Source organism: Rhea americana, unplaced genomic scaffold, assembly GCF_003343005.1.
Source record: "Rhea americana isolate MKP2758 unplaced genomic scaffold, rheAme1 scaffold_79, whole genome shotgun sequence".
Classification (NCBI taxonomy): domain Eukaryota; kingdom Metazoa; phylum Chordata; class Aves; order Rheiformes; family Rheidae; genus Rhea; species Rhea americana.
Window position 1 is genome coordinate 1,195,819 of NW_028186967.1, and position 17,373 is coordinate 1,213,191.

At 44.1% G+C, this 17,373-nt stretch overlaps 1 protein-coding gene across 2 annotated transcripts; it reads left to right on the forward strand.

The window, feature by feature from the left end:
* The first annotated feature begins 7,958 nt into the window (after nucleotides 1-7,958).
* On the forward strand, nucleotides 7,959-11,562 carry TMEM213 (transmembrane protein 213). Of its 2 annotated transcripts, none has more exons than XM_085322618.1 (3): nucleotides 7,959-8,040; nucleotides 10,302-10,367; nucleotides 11,393-11,562. In XM_085322618.1, the coding sequence occupies exons 1-3, from the start codon at nucleotides 7,959-7,961 to the stop codon at nucleotides 11,560-11,562; spliced, it is 318 nt and encodes a 105-aa protein (XP_085178744.1). The 2 variants fall into 2 exon arrangements, with proteins under 2 accessions (XP_085178744.1, XP_085178745.1); XM_085322619.1 differs by having other exon boundaries at nucleotides 10,308-10,367.
* Nucleotides 11,563-17,373: the final 5,811 nt, after the last annotated feature.

A 17,373-nucleotide genomic window follows, 5' to 3' on the forward strand; every position in this document is an offset into this window, starting at 1 on the left:
CAGGCTCAGTAAGTCACCATGCAAGCTACCAGTCACCATGCAAGGCTACCCAGCTCATCCTTCAAAAGCATGTCCTCACCTCCTGAAAGCAGGAGCCCCTCTGACCCTGATGAAGGTGCACCCCAACAGCCTAGTGATGGGTGGTAATGAGTGAGTGTGACGGGGAGAGAGAAGGGAGCCACTGGTCTCATGGCTCAGACAACAAGGGAATGCCATGTCCTGACTTCTGCTGGGCCAAGGATACCCCAGACCATTGGATTGGGGGGCTTTTATTTGGTTTTTGGATGCTAAGCCTGTGAAGGACTCAATACTTGTCTTACACAAAATAGAGATGATAACCTATTAATCTCACCCTTGAAATTAGACAGGGGAGAGAAGCCAAGACTATTTTTTATCAGTTTCATCAACAGTGAGAGCACATTGGAAACTCACCTGAAGTATGTTTGTATGAGAATAGGGAGAAAAGGACTATTTTATACAATTAAATCAAATGTTTATTTTTTAAAAAAACTTTCTCCCCACAAAGAGCTTTTTTAAACTGAGATATATAAAAAGTACTATGCATTTCATTAAAGTCCCTTTTGTCTATTTGCTTATCATTATTTATTTTGGGTAATGAACATATAAATTGCCTGTAGTCTTGCTTGCACAAAATTAACTAATTTGCATGTGCAAACATAACAATTATTATTGCCCAGAGAAAACATGTAAGTATTTCTTGCATGCATATAATTTTGAGAATTCTATGGTAAACATACAGTTTTAACCAGTAAAACTAAATCCCTTTATGACCTTACTTCTACCTACCGGTAGACGTGGGAAGGAAATTGTCCTTAATCCGTTCATTCAACATCAACCTTGTCTTGCAACACTTCTCCCCTACAGCTTTATGTAAATTCTAATCATGTCCTTTATAAAGCGTGAAGAAATTCTCTCAAATGTGATAGAAACACTATGCAGGGAATTAAAGATCTGCTTAACAGAAAGCACTGCAGTCACTGCCTTGTGTCTGCTCAGTTGTGTTGTGAGTTTTCCTTGCTTTATTCTCTCTAGTTGTTCACTAAATGATTTAAGATGCAGAAAATAATACAATCATCTACGATAACTAATCCCTTGCTAAAATAAAAATATCATGTGCCAGCTCCACTGGGTTGAATAAGGATATAACCACCGAGGTTGGCTGGGAGTTTTTCAACAAAATATATTTTTTCCATAAGAAGACACGAAAGCTACAAGAGACCCAAACTGGTCATGTAAAACAGTCCACATCAAGAATTCCCCACCTCTGTTGTCAAAGAGTTAAAAATCATCAGCATGTCCCATCTTAACTTCTTTAACTCACACTAAAGGGTGAGGACAGCTTCATTCAAGGTAGGTTGTACTTTTACACTTATGGTTAACTTACATGAAAAACCGTCGAAGTCTTAAAGTTAAAAGATTAAAACTCAAACAAAATCTTTGGAAATATTTTAGCTAAAATGCTTTAATCCATCCAGTTCAAGGGCTCTGTTTTTCCTTTGCAATCAGTCAGGGAAACTAACCTCAGGCTGGCTTTCATCTTGATTCGGAATGAGGAAAAAAAAAAAAAATTAATTCAAAACCTCTTTTAAATGAGGAAACCCTTTCCACCCCGGTGCTGAGGGATGCAGACTGTTCTCACTTCACCCTCTTCCTCCTTGTGRAGGTAGACAGTCCCAAACGGGGTGGCTGTCGGGTATCACTCACCCTCGCCCACCTCCAGGTTTTTCTTTTTTGGCAAAAAAACAATTAATTAAAAATGATAATAATACTAATTAAAAAAAAAACACATATATTCACACTTTCTCCATTTGTTGTTTTGCAGCAGCATTAGACCACAGCAAAAACCCACCAGGTTTCGGGGCTGGCAGAGCCCGGTGCTGTAAGCGCTCCTAACTGCCTGGGACAAGCGCCTTCCTTGCACCGGCCGCTCAGCCCCTGCGTCCCCTCTGCCGGCCCTTCCCTGGGCAGCGGCAGCGGCGAGCTCGCCCCTCAGCAATCCCATCACACGCCCGTATCGCTATTGCTTTTTTGGCACCGCCGGAAACCTGGTGCTCAGCGCTGAGGGCGGCCGAGCTTACCTTGCTCACCTGCGTGGCTCCAGCCCTCCCGGAGCTGCCGCTTCGGCTGCCGGCTGCAAGCAAGCGAAGCACGGAGGTTAAACCTCCCTGGCTCACCCAGGACACGGAAAATCTTTTCTTTTAAGGTTTGAGCTGGTTTAGACCAGAGAAGGGAAACACTTTCTGCCCTGAAACAGTCCCAGAGTGGCCTGGACCCAGAGCTTTCTGGCTCGGTGGCAACCTCTCGGGTCCCGTCCGTGACAAGAACAAGCTGTGTTGTGGCAGCATGCGGCTTGTTGGGATTAATAACAAATCAGGCGTGCCTGCTCGCACAGCCCAGGCGATCTGGAAACAAGCAAGAGCCTTTAAACCTGCTGCACTCCGAGATCTATAATCCAATAAAAATTTGCAAGCACTGCATGGAGTGTCAGTCATCAGGAAGGTGGAAAACTTCTATGCTGTTTCTCACTGTTTTTTCCTCACTGAAGACACACAGTGAAGGACAGAAGAACAGTAGGAGATTATTGATTTCATCCGACCRAGGGATTGGTGGAGCTATATGGCGAACTCTGTGGGAAAGTGGGTCTGTCAGGACAGTAATGCTGGCACGGGGCAATGATAAGAGCTGGGAACTTGATTCCTATTGCTCTAAATAACAAATGTTGCATGGTAGAAAAAAGATTCTCTCTACTCTTCCCTCCACTCCAGCTGCAGAAGGAAAGGCTCATGAGAGAAATCCTACCCCTGCTTAAATCAATGGCATAACTCCAACAGAGGTCAGTGCACATAAGGCTTCGTTCCATTAAATAGGAGTTGCTGGGTTACTATTAAGGGTAGCATCCGTTTTAGGAGAAGTTTCATCTCAAAAGAAGAGCTCACAGTAATGCACGGGTATATGTAGATTATCAACTGAAGAAATGCTTTCTTCGACCCAGGCTTTTGTAGATACCCAGTAACCCTGACCTGACATGCAGTAGGATAGAGCTTGTCCATGGAAACAGTGCAGAAAGGTTAAGAACAAGCGTGAGTTTCCTACTGCAAAGCAGCCCCATTGCCGKGGGTCGGCTAGTGAGAGAGGGTCCTCGCTGCCTCTGAAAGCCAGCTGCCTCAGCTGTGCAACCCCAGGCAGAGGCACTCAAAGTTAGGAGGCAATCCTGGCAGGGGGCCTAGAGCCGGGCTGCCCCGTACCGCGGGAGCTGGCGACGGGGCCGCGACACGGAGCGCCGCGTGGTGCTCTCCGGCTGCCCACCTGCGCTCGGCTCTTCTCTTTTTATTGACRGAACCGAAGAAAGCTGAGAAAATTTTGGACTGTGCATTAGAAATTGGGAGCTTATCTCGCAGTAAGGTGGAAGTGAGGTCAGTGCCGTCAGCCTCTTGTCAGATGTAAAAGCGTCACATACGTCCGCGACGTAGTGCCGAGGAGAAGCTGGTACGGGTGAGGAAGGGCATCGCCTGGCAGCCCCGGCTCTACTGCTAAATGACAGGCGTCATCCTTCACTTCTTGACGGAGGCATGCTGGCATGATGAAGTAAACTGGTTTTCCAGGCTACTCCCCCCCCCGCCCGCCCGAGCCGCAGGTTGTTCCTCCTCCCGCCGAGGTTGTCGTACTCGTTGGCGATACCTGGTTTTGCTCGGTGCAGCTCCCTCGGTTCGGGGCCACGGTCACGCTCAGCCGCTCCCTGGCAGGCGAGCGGGGCAGGGCAGCAGCGAAGCACGGTAATAAAGCCCTTTTCTCCCCCTCTTCCCAGGCAAGTATATCCTGTTTCACCTCCCCCGGCACGGGGGAGCGGGAGCATTGCCGGCTCCGCTCCGGCGGCGCGCGGCCGAGGTTCCCCGGGTGCGCCCGCGGCTCGGCCGAAGGGAGCCTTCCTCGCCGCGGGGAGCTCGCCTCGGCCTCTCCACTCGGGAACCGCTGCGGGGGGGACCGCGGGGGTCACGGCAGCGCCGGCAGAGCCACGTTTCTCGAGCAACAAACGCGGCCTGGGGCTGGAAAACACAAAGCTGTTCGCACAGTTTTTCAAAACGCCGGGTCGGTTTTCCTCTGAACTGCGTGAAAGCACATCCCTTCTCCTCTTCTTTCCTTTCAGTAATAAAATCTTTGCGTTTGTGGGGTTTTTATCATCTCYCATCTTTCTAGTTTTAAAAGTCAAATTCCTGGTTCATAGTTAGCTGGACAAATGTTATTTAGATGGACACTCTTCRTTTTCAGTAAAGATTCAATCAAAATGATGCCCAGCCTGCTGGGCACACAACATAATTGGTACTGGATTTACCTGCTTGAAGTTGGGCATTTCTCTAAGCACCTTGTTCTTTTATTTATAAATAAAGGTCGCTACAGGAGGGAGATCACCCCATGAAGTGGACTGAGAAATCTGGTTGCTAACAAGCAGGCTCTGCCCTCCCGGTAGATGCCTTGTCCGGAGCTGCACTGGGCGATTTTGTTGTCTGCAAAACAAGTGTAAAAAGATAGAGCCGCTCCTGTGATATCACCAATAGCTCACAGCACCTAGCATTTTCTTGGTCTTTTATTACTAAGATCTCTCTTGTAAGATCTCTTCCATGCAGAGCCCTAGTGAGTAGCTAGCAAGTGTCAATGCAAAACTAAAGGCGGTCCCAAATGCACAAATCCTTCAGCCTGGGGTATCTTATTTTTCAGCAGCATAGGAAAGCTTCATGAACCTGTAGGTGCTTCCCGGAGCAGTGTCTGAGCTGCGCGCCATGCTTAGCTCCACCATCTGGAAGGTTTTGCATGGCTACATTGAACATGATTTGGTGAATGTTCTTTCAAAGCTGCGTTTCATTGCAATATTTAAATGGAGTAACACCTCAGGCACACAGAAAGCAGATTAGGAGTGTAGTTAAACTGACCTCAGGTGTCTTTTGCTAGAAAGGGATTTGTCCTCTWATCATATTTGTCCTCTTACCGGTACATGTGGCTTGCTGTGCTCTCAGGGGTCATGTGTTTTGCACCAAGTTACGTATGGTGCTACCATTCAGTTAGCATCATGCTGTTCACTGCAGGAAAGCAACAGATGGCTGCAGCATTCAGATTTATTTAGAATATAAAATATAAATAAAGAACATATGTGAAGAGAAAATACACATATATAGGCAAAGTGAGAGTGTGTGTGTATGTGACAAAGGCAATGATCCTCTGAGAGCCACAGCTGATGGTGGTGTTTCAAGGAAAATACTTAGTTCAGTAGAGAAACTTATGTTTGAAGCTCTCACTGTGGCACAAACTCTATCAAATGATAGGTACTGGTTCCTAATAATCATCAGAAAAAGCTGAGCAGCAGCTCTCCACACTGGGGAATAGTCTCCAAGGAGAAGAGTATATAATTTTAAAAAGTGAACTGAGCCATGCATTGAGAAATACATGGAAGCAAAAGTCAAAGCAAAGGAAGACCCAAGTCCCTGCTGTTGCTGAGGTCTGTGCTTTGCATGCCAGGACACCCCTAYGGAGACAGGAGTTCACGTGATGCGTAAAAACCAAACTAGGGAAAACTTTGGAGAGTCTTAATCACTCTTGATGACTGCATGGACTTTGGAGAGTCTCAGCACCAAAATGTGAACTTCTTACATGTAAAGAATGAAATAAATCCAAATCTATGTCAGGTTATAAATTTATAGAGCTGCTATTGTGTCTGAATTTATTAAACAAAGCCTTCATTTTCAATCCTATCTAAAAATCACTGAAGCTGAGGACAGCCTTTTCACTGCTTCAAGAGACTTTGGAATAGGCCCTTTCTGAACTATGCAGGGGAAAAAAATGGAAAGGCAAAGAAATACATAAYGCTAATTGTGCAAAGCATTTTCAGCCTCCCTCAGAAACAGGCTTATTTAACTGTAAGCTGACAAAGAGCATTTGGGTAATAGTCAACATTCAAAAGATGTTTCATTACAAATTGAATCATTTATGTAACAGCAGTGCAGTTTCTTATTTTATTTCCCTTCAGACATTTAGCTTTTGCMCAAAACACTTTTGCATCATTCTTGCAGTATTAATTGCCAGATCAACTTYCAGCAGGAATCACAGGTGAGAAATTCAGAAGGGAAAGGTGAAGCTGAAAGAGAGCATGACGCTCTTCTCTAGTAAATAATTTAGTTTCTGTTTTGATGTAACAGAGTGCTCAGATAAAAACAGATTAAAATAAAATTAACATGGGAGGATTTAGACACTGAAATTAAGCAGATATGAAGATTRGTCTATAGGCTAAATGCAATTAACCCTGAGCACTCAGAGTATTTTTTAAGCCGATCTTCTGCAGTGATTCATCTCTATCATCAAGGCTACTAAGTGATCACCACTTGGGCAGCACATCTGGTTTTACTGGCGGTCAAGTGAGATGCACCTTYGACAGCTCCAGGAGGACAGGGCAGCAAGTGCCGAGGAAAGGCTGCCGCAGGAGCTGGCTGTCGCGGGCTGGCTGGCAGCAGCCCGAACTTCACCAGCTGCAATGGGCGTGTTGACATGCAAACAGAGAGACAAGGTCTATAAACATTCCTGTCTCAACTGGTCTGTCCTTATCGGTAACTTGGTATGTCCTTTCTCCAAGGGACATCTCAGGCTGCTTATATATTTTGTGTCATGGAAATATTTCAGCTTGTAAAAGACCAAGAGTTTTCAGTGGTGGATGTGAGGTTGGTGATGATGGTCCCTTCTTCAGAGACACAGTCCCCTCTCTCAGCATGTCCTCACACTCCCCAACAAACCGAGTGGCCTGGGACAACGAAAATATTAAGCCAGCGCACRTGGTATTTGTGTCTTCTGCTCCAGAAGCCTTCCCGCTTGCCCCCGACGCATGGCACCCTCAGAGGGGCGTCTGCAGGACCGAGCTCCAGGCAGCTTCGTTTCACTCGAGCACCCGAAGTCACGTGYGATCACAGCTGAGCGCACCAGCAGTCCGCTCCTTGCTGAAACCAGCTCTCCCAGGAGTTTCCTGCCCGCYTTCCCTTCTGAAGTTTTCTGTAACAAGGACATCACAGCAGGTAAAAGGCAGAGACGAGCAGCACCGACTGCTTAGGGAGCTGCAGCGCTGCGCAGCACCCTTCAGCCCGGGCCGACTCYGCGAGCCGTTCGGCGGCAGCACTGACACAGCTGCGCCGGCATGATAACAACAGCCACAGCTTCTCCTACGTGGGAAGGCCTGTGGCTTTAATGGATCCCGATCCGTAACCGAACGCAGATCATTAGGGAAAGGCAGTCATTGCTATGTAATAGCTGCCGGTTTTCTACATGAAGCAACTGGTTTTAGCCCATTTCTCGGTGGACAAGTTCCCATACCCCACGTTAGCTCAGCAGCTGCTAGACCAGCGTAATCAAAGGCTGCTTCTTTGTCCCCTGACTGCACTTCCAAAAAAGCGTACGGCATCCCTGCCGTGGGGGCAAAGCCAGCAATCATGCAAAATCAGAGCAAAACTGGCAGACAAATTCTCTACCCCCATCCTCCGCTTCTTGTCCAGCCCTTTCAGACTGTCCACGCAAGATCAAACAGGAATGCAATGGAGAGCAGCCACCCGGGGCCCTGCCAGGCAACACTGGCTCCAGGAGGCTTTTCCTCTCTCAGGCCGCAGTAGATCCCGGGCAGAAATCTTCAGGGCTGCCCTTCAGGGGACCTCCACCTGCCCTTCAGGGTGTTGGTATCCACCTCTCTCTGGAGCCTGCCAGGCAGCCGGGCTGTTGTAGTCGTAGCCCTGCTCTTTCATCACCCTGTTGTGACAGAAAAGTTCAAGGTGTCCTGGCAGCAGGAAGCTCCTTTGCTCCACCCTCCGCCCCGAACACCCAGCTTCCAAGTTTATCGAGGATCCGTTGAACCAGAGCTGCCACAGCAACGAACTGATCTGCACAGCCTCTCAGGTGGGACCTGCGCCACTGGCATGAAGCATTTGACCAGCGAGCCCTGGGCAGCCTTCACCATGATCTTGTTCACCACCGCTCTCCTGTATTCTTCTTCAGCAGGTATTTCTCTTCTCTTATATCTCTGTACCCTGCCTTTTCCCCTGCTCTTCCTTCTACCTAAATACATTGTCTGCTGACAGTAATTTGTTCTTTAAAAACAAGGTGTGCTCCTTTGTCTCATCTAAGAAAGATGCTGTAAAAAGAGCTGGAATTGACTGATGTTAATGAGAATTACTTAATATGATCAATCACAGCATCTTTCTGAAGAGACTTGGTTTTGCCTGGGATTTACTAATCAACTAGAAATGTGATTGCAAGGAGACAGGAGATCACAGTCACAGATGAGTTTCTTGGTTTCCACATGTTAGCTGAACATTTTGAAATACCACCCAAGAGGCTCCATGTAATCTGATTTAGCTCCTGTTAGGCACTTTTTGCAGAAACCTGGCTTTACTATCCTCTTAATTAGAGAAGCTGCCTAAAAACAAAATGTAAATGAGATCCATCAGCTCCTCTTTTCCCATCAGGACTCTGCCTGCACTTGTATATTGGCAACARTTGAGAACTGCCAGACTTTTCAAGCTGGGTTTGCTTTGACAGCCTGTCCTTTGGGCTGCAAAGTCTATAAATATGAACTAAAACTCTGTTCCATAGCACTTTCCTCCACAGGTCATGCACAATTTTGCATGGTTTTTAATGATTCTTCCTAGTGCTCCTGTGAGATATTTATTAACCCAGAAAAGAAATATAAGGTCAGAGTGAATGGACTTGGCCAAGGTCATACAGCAAATCCTAGCTGAGATGGAAAGAGGMATGAGAAGTATTCATAACCTTCCCTAAAGCAGGCTGCATTGCAACCCACTCCCAGCACGACAACAACAGTAAGAAAAGATCACATCTTGCTGACACTCAACCAGCTCAAAATGGAAATCTGAACAGCAGCAGGTAACCCAAGGGGAACATCCCTCCAYGGACAACATCAGTTTATTTGTTATTACTCAAATCAAAAGGTTGTTCAAAGGTCTTACACTGTTTTGTTATCCTGAGCTGAAACTAAACCTGAACGATTTGAGGACTTCAGTAAAGTCAAGTTGGAACTCTATTACACTCCCAGGTTGCAGCTGAGAGTGATGATTAGTTTGGAAACGGCTTTTTCTCAAAGCCCCAGCTTGGTGTCTGGAACAAGAGCCCGTCAGAGCCTCTCTGTTTGCATGCAGCAGGAGCCCTGACTTCTGTAGTCCCTCCAGGCCGTGTTATTCTGATGTCCCTGCAGGGGACAGTTTCAGCATATGGATTTCTACCTGGCTGAACTCGAACTTAAGTGCTCTTAGTGGCACAGGACTAGTGATTTCTTTGACTYTGCAGCAGAGAACAAGGTTGGTGTTAATGCCCTCTGCATGCCCCCTGGGACCTCCGCAGCCTGCACTTTTCCCACTGAGCGATCCCACAGCTCCGAGGTACACGCTGAAGCCGGTGGGAGTGGCAGTCTTTAGCAGGCTTTGGCCTGTGACGCTACCTGCCGAGCCAGATGGCTGGAGCCCAGCTGCAGTGCCATGCAGGATGCAAGCGTGCTCCAGTTCTGGCTAGGAAGTAGAACAGTCTCCTTCGATGAAGCCCCCCAGCTTTGTTGAATTACCTCTCCAATAAGCTTAGCTATTTTTATAGGTTGCATTTCCAACATGATCAGGTTCATTGAACCAAACCAGTCAGTGTTAGATACAACTGAGCCTGAACTTCAGCAAGGCCAAGAYTGGTTTAACCTCCTACCTGTGAGGTTAGGATTCACAAAGATACTGTGGTGAATTTGCTGAGATTCAGCACTGATAGGCTCAGTTCTCAGCTCTGCYGGCTTCCTTTGCACCTTGGAAGCCATGGGGATTTTTCTAAGAACAAAAAGAGGTAGATGTACAGCTCACTGGTCATGGACCTCCCTGTGCCACTGGATGCTTCCTCTCATTTCAGTCCTTGCTGATTCTACCCATGTAGACTGCAAGCTCCCTTGGAAAGGAGGGTGGCCAATGGGGGCTCTGAGTGAATGGCTCGTGCTAGGGTCATACTCAAGCAAAGCCACAACAATTTAACCACTCGTTATGGCTGATGCCAGCGCAGTTCTCTTYAAGCCCCTGTTGACAGTAGTGGGATGAGGGAAGCTTGCCTTGATGCCACAACATTTGGGAGTAGGAGCTTGTTTTTCTCCAAGCTATTTTCCATCAGGCTGCCACACTGATTCCTGCAAGCCCACAGCTTTTAACTTTTCATGTCAATACCTGCTTTTGCCTTTCTAATACAATTTGCCTTTTCTCCTGTGCTTTTTTTCTGAGCTGAAGAAGGCTCCAATGTTTCAACAAACTCCAAGTCTACGACCGAGTATGAACCACAGTGCCTTAGTAAGTCTTCTGAAGTCATTACAACCATGATAAAGCCAGGTAATGAGACTACATAGGTCACTGAGAGGCTGCTCTGGAAAAGATTTACCCATTATCATGCACTTAACTGAAAGTTTCAGTTGYAGGTGAAACACTAACATGCATTTTTAAAACTCCTCCACTGGTATGCCCAGTATATCCAAGGTACATTCTTGTGATCTTATAGTTTTGAATAGACTAATTCGTAGCTCAGTAAATTTGTGTCCCCTAACACTCCCTGCCAGACCAGACATCTGTACGCACAATGGGGACTCGAGGACTGCCGTTGTCCCCCACCCACTAGGCCTTCCCCAAACAGCCAACATTAAGTAATCTGAGATCCTACCAGCCCTCCCAGAGTTGCCCTCCRTCTCAAACTCTAAACACCCACAAGGGCCAGCACTTCCCAGAGTACGGGTACCAAGAGAAGTATGCCATATCAAAGCATGACATAGATAGAGGAGACAAGCATCCTCTCTCTCTTCTCTAGGCACATGCAAGACATTTATCTTCTGCTATGGAAAGAACTGCTCTTTACAGTGTCTGGGCAACAGGCATGRCTAATGATCTAATTTCTTAACTCACTTTAGAAACAGTTCACAGCCCAGCATGGAGCAGCCATTGCTTCCACTGTCAACAGTGGTACTGAATGCCTAAAACATTAGAAATCCTGCTGAGGCTGTTTCTCTTCAAGATCCTCTTAATCTCTCACATGAAATCCTCTGTGTCTACCATAAGTTTATTTTTAATTGTAACTAGCCTCTTTCATCACATTCCACTCCTAAAATTGCCTGAGTAGGTGTTTCAAAAGATTTCAGTAATGGTAGGCAGTGATGAGCAGACCAGCTCAGGTGTTTGGCCAGCCAGGGATGACAGATATGACCAATCTGGAAGACAGACCACAGGGCAGATGATAGCAAAGTTACTGTCTCATCTGTCTTCCAGCAAAGAAAAGCCTGTTAGGTATCTAGCATTGTATCAGCTCACTGCCATTTCTTTGCCACCAGGAGTGAACTTCTGTACGCAAGCTGCCGTATGCTGCCCGACAGGGGTGGACGATTAYGGATGGATTGCAGCTGCGGTTGGCTGGAGCCTTTGGTTTCTGACTCTCATCCTGCTCTGTGTGGACAAGCTCATAAAACTCCGGCCTGACGAGCCCAAGTATTTGGTAGCTTGAAGYAGGGCAAGCCAGCATGTGGCATCACCCTGGAGCATCACGGTGCAGACAGACCAACAAAGCATTTCAACCACCAGGGACCAAAAAGAACAGTCACACACCTTTAACTAAGAAAGACCAGATCTAAGTGAGACTTCATCCTTCCCAACAGGCCACAAGTGTCAGTGGCTGTGGAGCAGACTTCAGCCCTTGTAAGCCACTGCAGTGCATGCCCCTGTACAGGGAAAACCTTCTTTTCCCTAAGTCCTCATAATAAGATGGTATAACATAGCCCTCATTCAATGTGTAATTGCRTGTGCTTGCTGCGAGCAGGCCATCGGCAACTGGACTTCGAATCACCAGTTACCAGTCTACATTAGACTGCCATAATGTGACCCAGTGCATGACTTTTGGTGTTGAAATAGGGAAAGTAGGAAAACAGACCTRATTTCTGCAGGATCAGTGTTACGGAGATACCTACCTAAGCAGGTGAACTTAACTTAAGCTATGAGCCAGGTTAGATGAGTAAACTGATCTAAGTCATTGATTACACTGAGCTGTTTTCACTCATTAAATTGTTTTTTAAAGCCTATTTGCTGATATCAGTGAAACTCTGCTATGGAGGCTTAAGAAGGAGCCTTGTTTGGGCTGGTTTGAAATGTAATCTAGTTATTCCAGTGTAATTTTTAAGTGGAGTTTTTTGTAGGAATTTAACATTGGTTGTATTGATTCAGCTTGTACCTGCCCATTTACCTAAGCCATGCTGAGCTGCAGCAAGCCCGTTTAAACCAGTGTATCCAATTCGTGCACAAAGCAGCTCCTATTTGTGTAAGATGCTGATAGACATGTATTTGCACTGATGGAAAGATTCAAACTGACTAGTTTAATCCTAGTTTCTATTGATAAAGCTTATATTTCTGTGAGAAGTTTATCCCACTGCAGTGAAATTGTCTGATACAGGGAAGTTGCACCAGTTTGACTTCTATCCATTATTAAAACAATATATCAATATTAATCCAGCTAGACATATATTAGATTAGCCAACCTGATAGARACCAACTGAAATGAGCCATAAAAAGTCATTCTTAAGCCAAAAAAGAGAGCTCTATTACAGATTTGTATTTATTAAATATTGTTAAAGGCTCRTCTCTGCTTATTAATATACAACTCTCCCTTTTAGGAAGTACACAAATCAACCTAAACTCTTCAAATTAATCCTGGCACAACGAGGCACTTTGATCAGGGCCGAAAGGCCAGTCTCAAAGTGCCATCTCAAATTGATGGACAGTTGCCCGTTATCACCTAGAGCAGGAATGATTCTAACTGTAGGAATGGGTAGAGTTGGACACAGAGGATGACACCTTTCCCAATCATTAATATCACCTCACACAGAAACCCTTATGGAGTGAAAATGCTGAGCTGAGATGCTAGCAGCAGGAAAGAACATTTTGAAAGGGAAGGGCTTAACTCTTCTGCGGCATTTTTATTGTGTGGGTGTTTTTTGGTTTTGTTTTCACATGTGCCATAATGCTACTAGGAAACAATCACAAAACATTGCTCCAATGAGAAAAAAATCTTAACTTTTCAACTTAGAATGATTAAAACAAAAGTAACATTCACAAGACAAATGTCAGTGTTGGACCAGCCAACTACTACTTTCCACAAAAAATAGACAAACTTCCTCRTGTACAAACTTACAGGAACAAAGTATTCTACATAATATTTTTGGTGTTGACTGACAGAATAGTAAGTTGACAATTAACTGCTGCAATTATTGATGGACAACAAATCTTATAGCTACATACATCTTTTTTTTCCTGATTTATTATTTTTAATAGTGGAAAATGTGCATTGGTCTGACAGCAATATGATAGATACTGTGAAAAATCTCCACATATTGCCTTAGTGCCTACCTGATGCAGTTCTCTTCCTACAGTTCTCCAGTTTTATAAAAATTGTTCTCCTGGTTGGGAACACAGAGTGCTGGATATGGCATTGGTTTTGATTTTTGAGGGGATATGTTTTATGGTATTCTTATTTCCGTGGTTAAGGCCATGAGCAGATGAATGAAGTCATAGAAGCTAAATCTATTCCAGACTAAAGACTTGTAAACACATGACCCAAGCTGTAGATGTCCTATAGCCCAGCACAACACCTGCAAACTTACCTCATAATAAGTGAGCAACTTCTTTTGGCTTCCTAAAATCTGCCTTTAATAGCACAGTTTGTTTATCATACTTCCCAAAATAGTCTGCTTGTGTGCAGCTATTTCCAAGGAATGTAGTTTAATCCTCAAGTTTTACTTCTCACAGTTTACTTCGGGTATTCTCAGCTCAAGCCAACCGGGCGAATCATGGCTTTTGATATAGTGCAACACCCCCACAGTTTTGGGGGTGTAGTACCTCTTTTTAAGGGTGACAATCAAGCTTCAACAAAGTCAGGTATAGAAAAGGAATATCTTACAGAYCATTGCTGCTATGAAATGCATACTTTTTCTAGACCACTGATCTGTAAACTTGTAAACTGGTATAACAGTTTTGGTTGCTTATGACACCAACCCCTTTGATACTTGACATTGCCAAGTTTGATCTATAGCATTTTCCATTCAAGTTATTTGACCTACAACACAGTGGATCAGGTCACTGATAAAATGTAGCCTCTCATGAATTTCACAAACATACTACTACTGTCAGCATGTTCTGGGATCTGTAAGCAGCAGCATCCCAGAAGGTCAYAGGCTACCAATGTAAACATCTTAGCTATTTCTATGCAATATAGCACAAAATAATAAAATCTTATTTTAAAAACATAGAGTCTCTGAGGTACATGCTGTGTCTTATACTGATTCTAGGCATGGTGAGCAATCACAAGTACGGTGCAAAACAATGCACAGTGCAAAAGGAGGAGAAATAGCCAACTGGCCTTTTCAGTATTTCAGGGGTAACAGCCACAGAAAATACAGAATTAAAAAGTTATATCCAAAAGACATGAGAAATGAGTATAAAGACAGATGAAAATTAATATGCAGAACTGGATTATTCATATACCCTGTACAATAGAAATCAGCATACCCAAATATAATCTGTTATCTGTGGTCTGCTGTTACATTTCCTGGAATATTATTAGATGGGGAACATACAGTAGTACAGTCTGTAGTTTATAACTCATATTTTAAGACAAATCAAGTCGCTTCAGAAGGCTGTGATCTGGTTTTCATGCACAACTTAAAGAGGACTCTATAGACAATATCTTGTAATGAAGTCCAYGATCAAAGCCTATCAGATTATTATTGGTGTGTTGGTTTATTGTGTATTATTTTCCCATGTTCCTAGTATTATCAATGACAGTTATTAAAATACACCTAATAGAAGATCCCTAACTGGTGTAACGCTGCCCAGTTCTGTTGACTTCAGGGGAGCTATGCTAATAAAAATATATTCAGCCCATTCAGCAAAAAAAAAAAAAGTTTTTCTTTTTTCCTTTTTTTTTTTTTTTTTTCCCCCATTGTAATTCAGGAAGCCAGCTAATTTCACTCCCCCAGAAAAGCCTGGAAGCAAAATGTAACTCCTGATTTACCAGTGTGCATATATTATTTCACCTGTGTTACACCTTACTGCCCCCTCAGGCTGCCACACATTGTTGTGTCCTGCTGCAGCATTCAGTGGGTTTAGGCTCTCAAAGAAAGCACGCAAGAATGAAGAGGACSGATCGTTATCACCTACTAAGCTGCGAAACACCTCCCCTGGAATGATGATGGAAACCTTAACACTCCAGTCATCCAAAATTTGACCGGGTAATGTACTACATGTACTTGCACCAAAAGGTTCTTCATTGGCAAGAAGATGCAAAAGAAATCTGCTGCAGTTAAAAGGATTTAGTACAAAGAAAGGCAAAAATGCTTGAAACCTAGATGGCTGAAGAAAAATAAACATGACCAGAAGACATCAGTTTGAATCTTAATATTGCTGATCAATCTTCATATTTTCTGCAAGAAATTTCTGAATTTCAGGCAAGAAAGTATGTAGTGCATGGGAAGGGAGACCGAGAAGGCAACCAGGAAAGCTGCTAGTGTCTCATCAGACAAAGCTGCAGGGAACACGTAACTGATGCCAGGATAGAAGAACATTAGGAGCAGCACAGGATTCCAGGGCAACTACTTTAATTTGCCCTGAAATTATATCAATCACATTTAACTAGTATTTTTTTTTTTTTTTAATTCTTAACTCACAACTAAATTGATTGGTACTAAATGCATGACTCTCCATCTTTTTAGATACCATTGCTCTAGTAATGACTCACATTACTCACTGCCTCTATCCTTGGGGTTTTAGTGAATGAGCTACATATCAAGCAATTGCACTTTACAATGATTACACTTTACAAAATCACCAGAGGGACAAAACCTGGCAAGCATCAGAGCTTCCTACTCACATGAAATATTCAGAGAAAAGACACAGCATAACTTCATAAAGAAAGGTGCTCTGAACTGGGACTTCCTAGGTTTGTTAAAGTCATTACAAATACTAGGATTTCAGGAAATTACTGTAATTAATTACAGTCAAGGAATGAAATATAGATATTCATGGTAAGCAATAATCCTCTCTGATCCTTATGCTCAGGATCATATTTTGTGGGACCAGTGGTATTAGGATCTGCTGTAGCAAAAGCTCATTGCAGATTTCTGTGTGAGATCAAACCTACATTTTTCAAGGAACTTCCAACTCCTGTTCTGTAATAACCTTCCAGAAATAAACACAGGGTAAACAATGCAGTATTATCTCTCATATCTCAAAAAAACTTGGAAAAAATACAGCTCTAACAGACAGGTGAACTTTCGCTGTGCACTTTATGGGTATGAAATTTATAGTTAGCTGAGGTATCTATCTTGCAGCTCACCCACCAAGAATAATCATCTAAAGGGCTGCTATAAGTTGCTGATACTCCTCCTCCAACCTCCCAATTTGGCTTCTTCTTCCAAAAAGCCTCTTCCGCAGCCTCTGCATTCAGAGCATTGAGGGGAAGGAAAGAGATGCTTCTCCAGCCTCCRTGATCACTAAAGTAAAGCTCTGTTCCAAATCCCTCATACTGCTCTTTATGGTGCTTTTAGCTCTAAAAGCTAAGGAGCTAAACCRACTGTGAAACTTTCATTGTCTCCCTCTAAAACTGTCAGTAAAAAAGTCATGTCTTCTCTATATGAAATTGTAAGAYGTCGGTATTTTGAGGAGCGTGTTAACTAAACATCCTTCAAATTGTGTCCGTCCCAAATCCCTCCACTTATGTCTCTCCAAAGTTCCCACGCACAACTTAGTTTTCCACTTCAGGGAACCAAAAATGCCTGGGGCAGTTTATAACCTAACTTGGATGAAGATGCCACAGGCCATATAGATCTCTCTCATGCTGTTGCAACAAGGTGGCATCAAAGGCCCCTCTAGTCYGGTTCTGTCTCGCAATGGCAGATACTTGGGGAAGAAAAAAGCACAGCGCACAGAGCAATCTTTCCATCCCCTCCTGAGCCTTCAAATAAAATACAGTACCCTTCAGAAACCGGGTAAGGCTCTCTTGCAGCAGCTCTTCCTCTAGGCATTTTGAAATAAATCCTTTGAGGATTATTGATAGTTTCACGTAATAGTATTTTTCAGTGCCTTTTCTGCTTCCACTTTTCCCATGATAATCACTCCTGTTCTCCTCGCTCCTCTCCCTCCAATAATCTTATTTTCAATAAAGTTCACATATTTACTACTGAAAGTTTGTGCACCACTCAAACATAGTGTGGCACATGGCAACTATTCTATATGAGTGCTTTTATTTCTAAGACAAACATATAGCAAATGT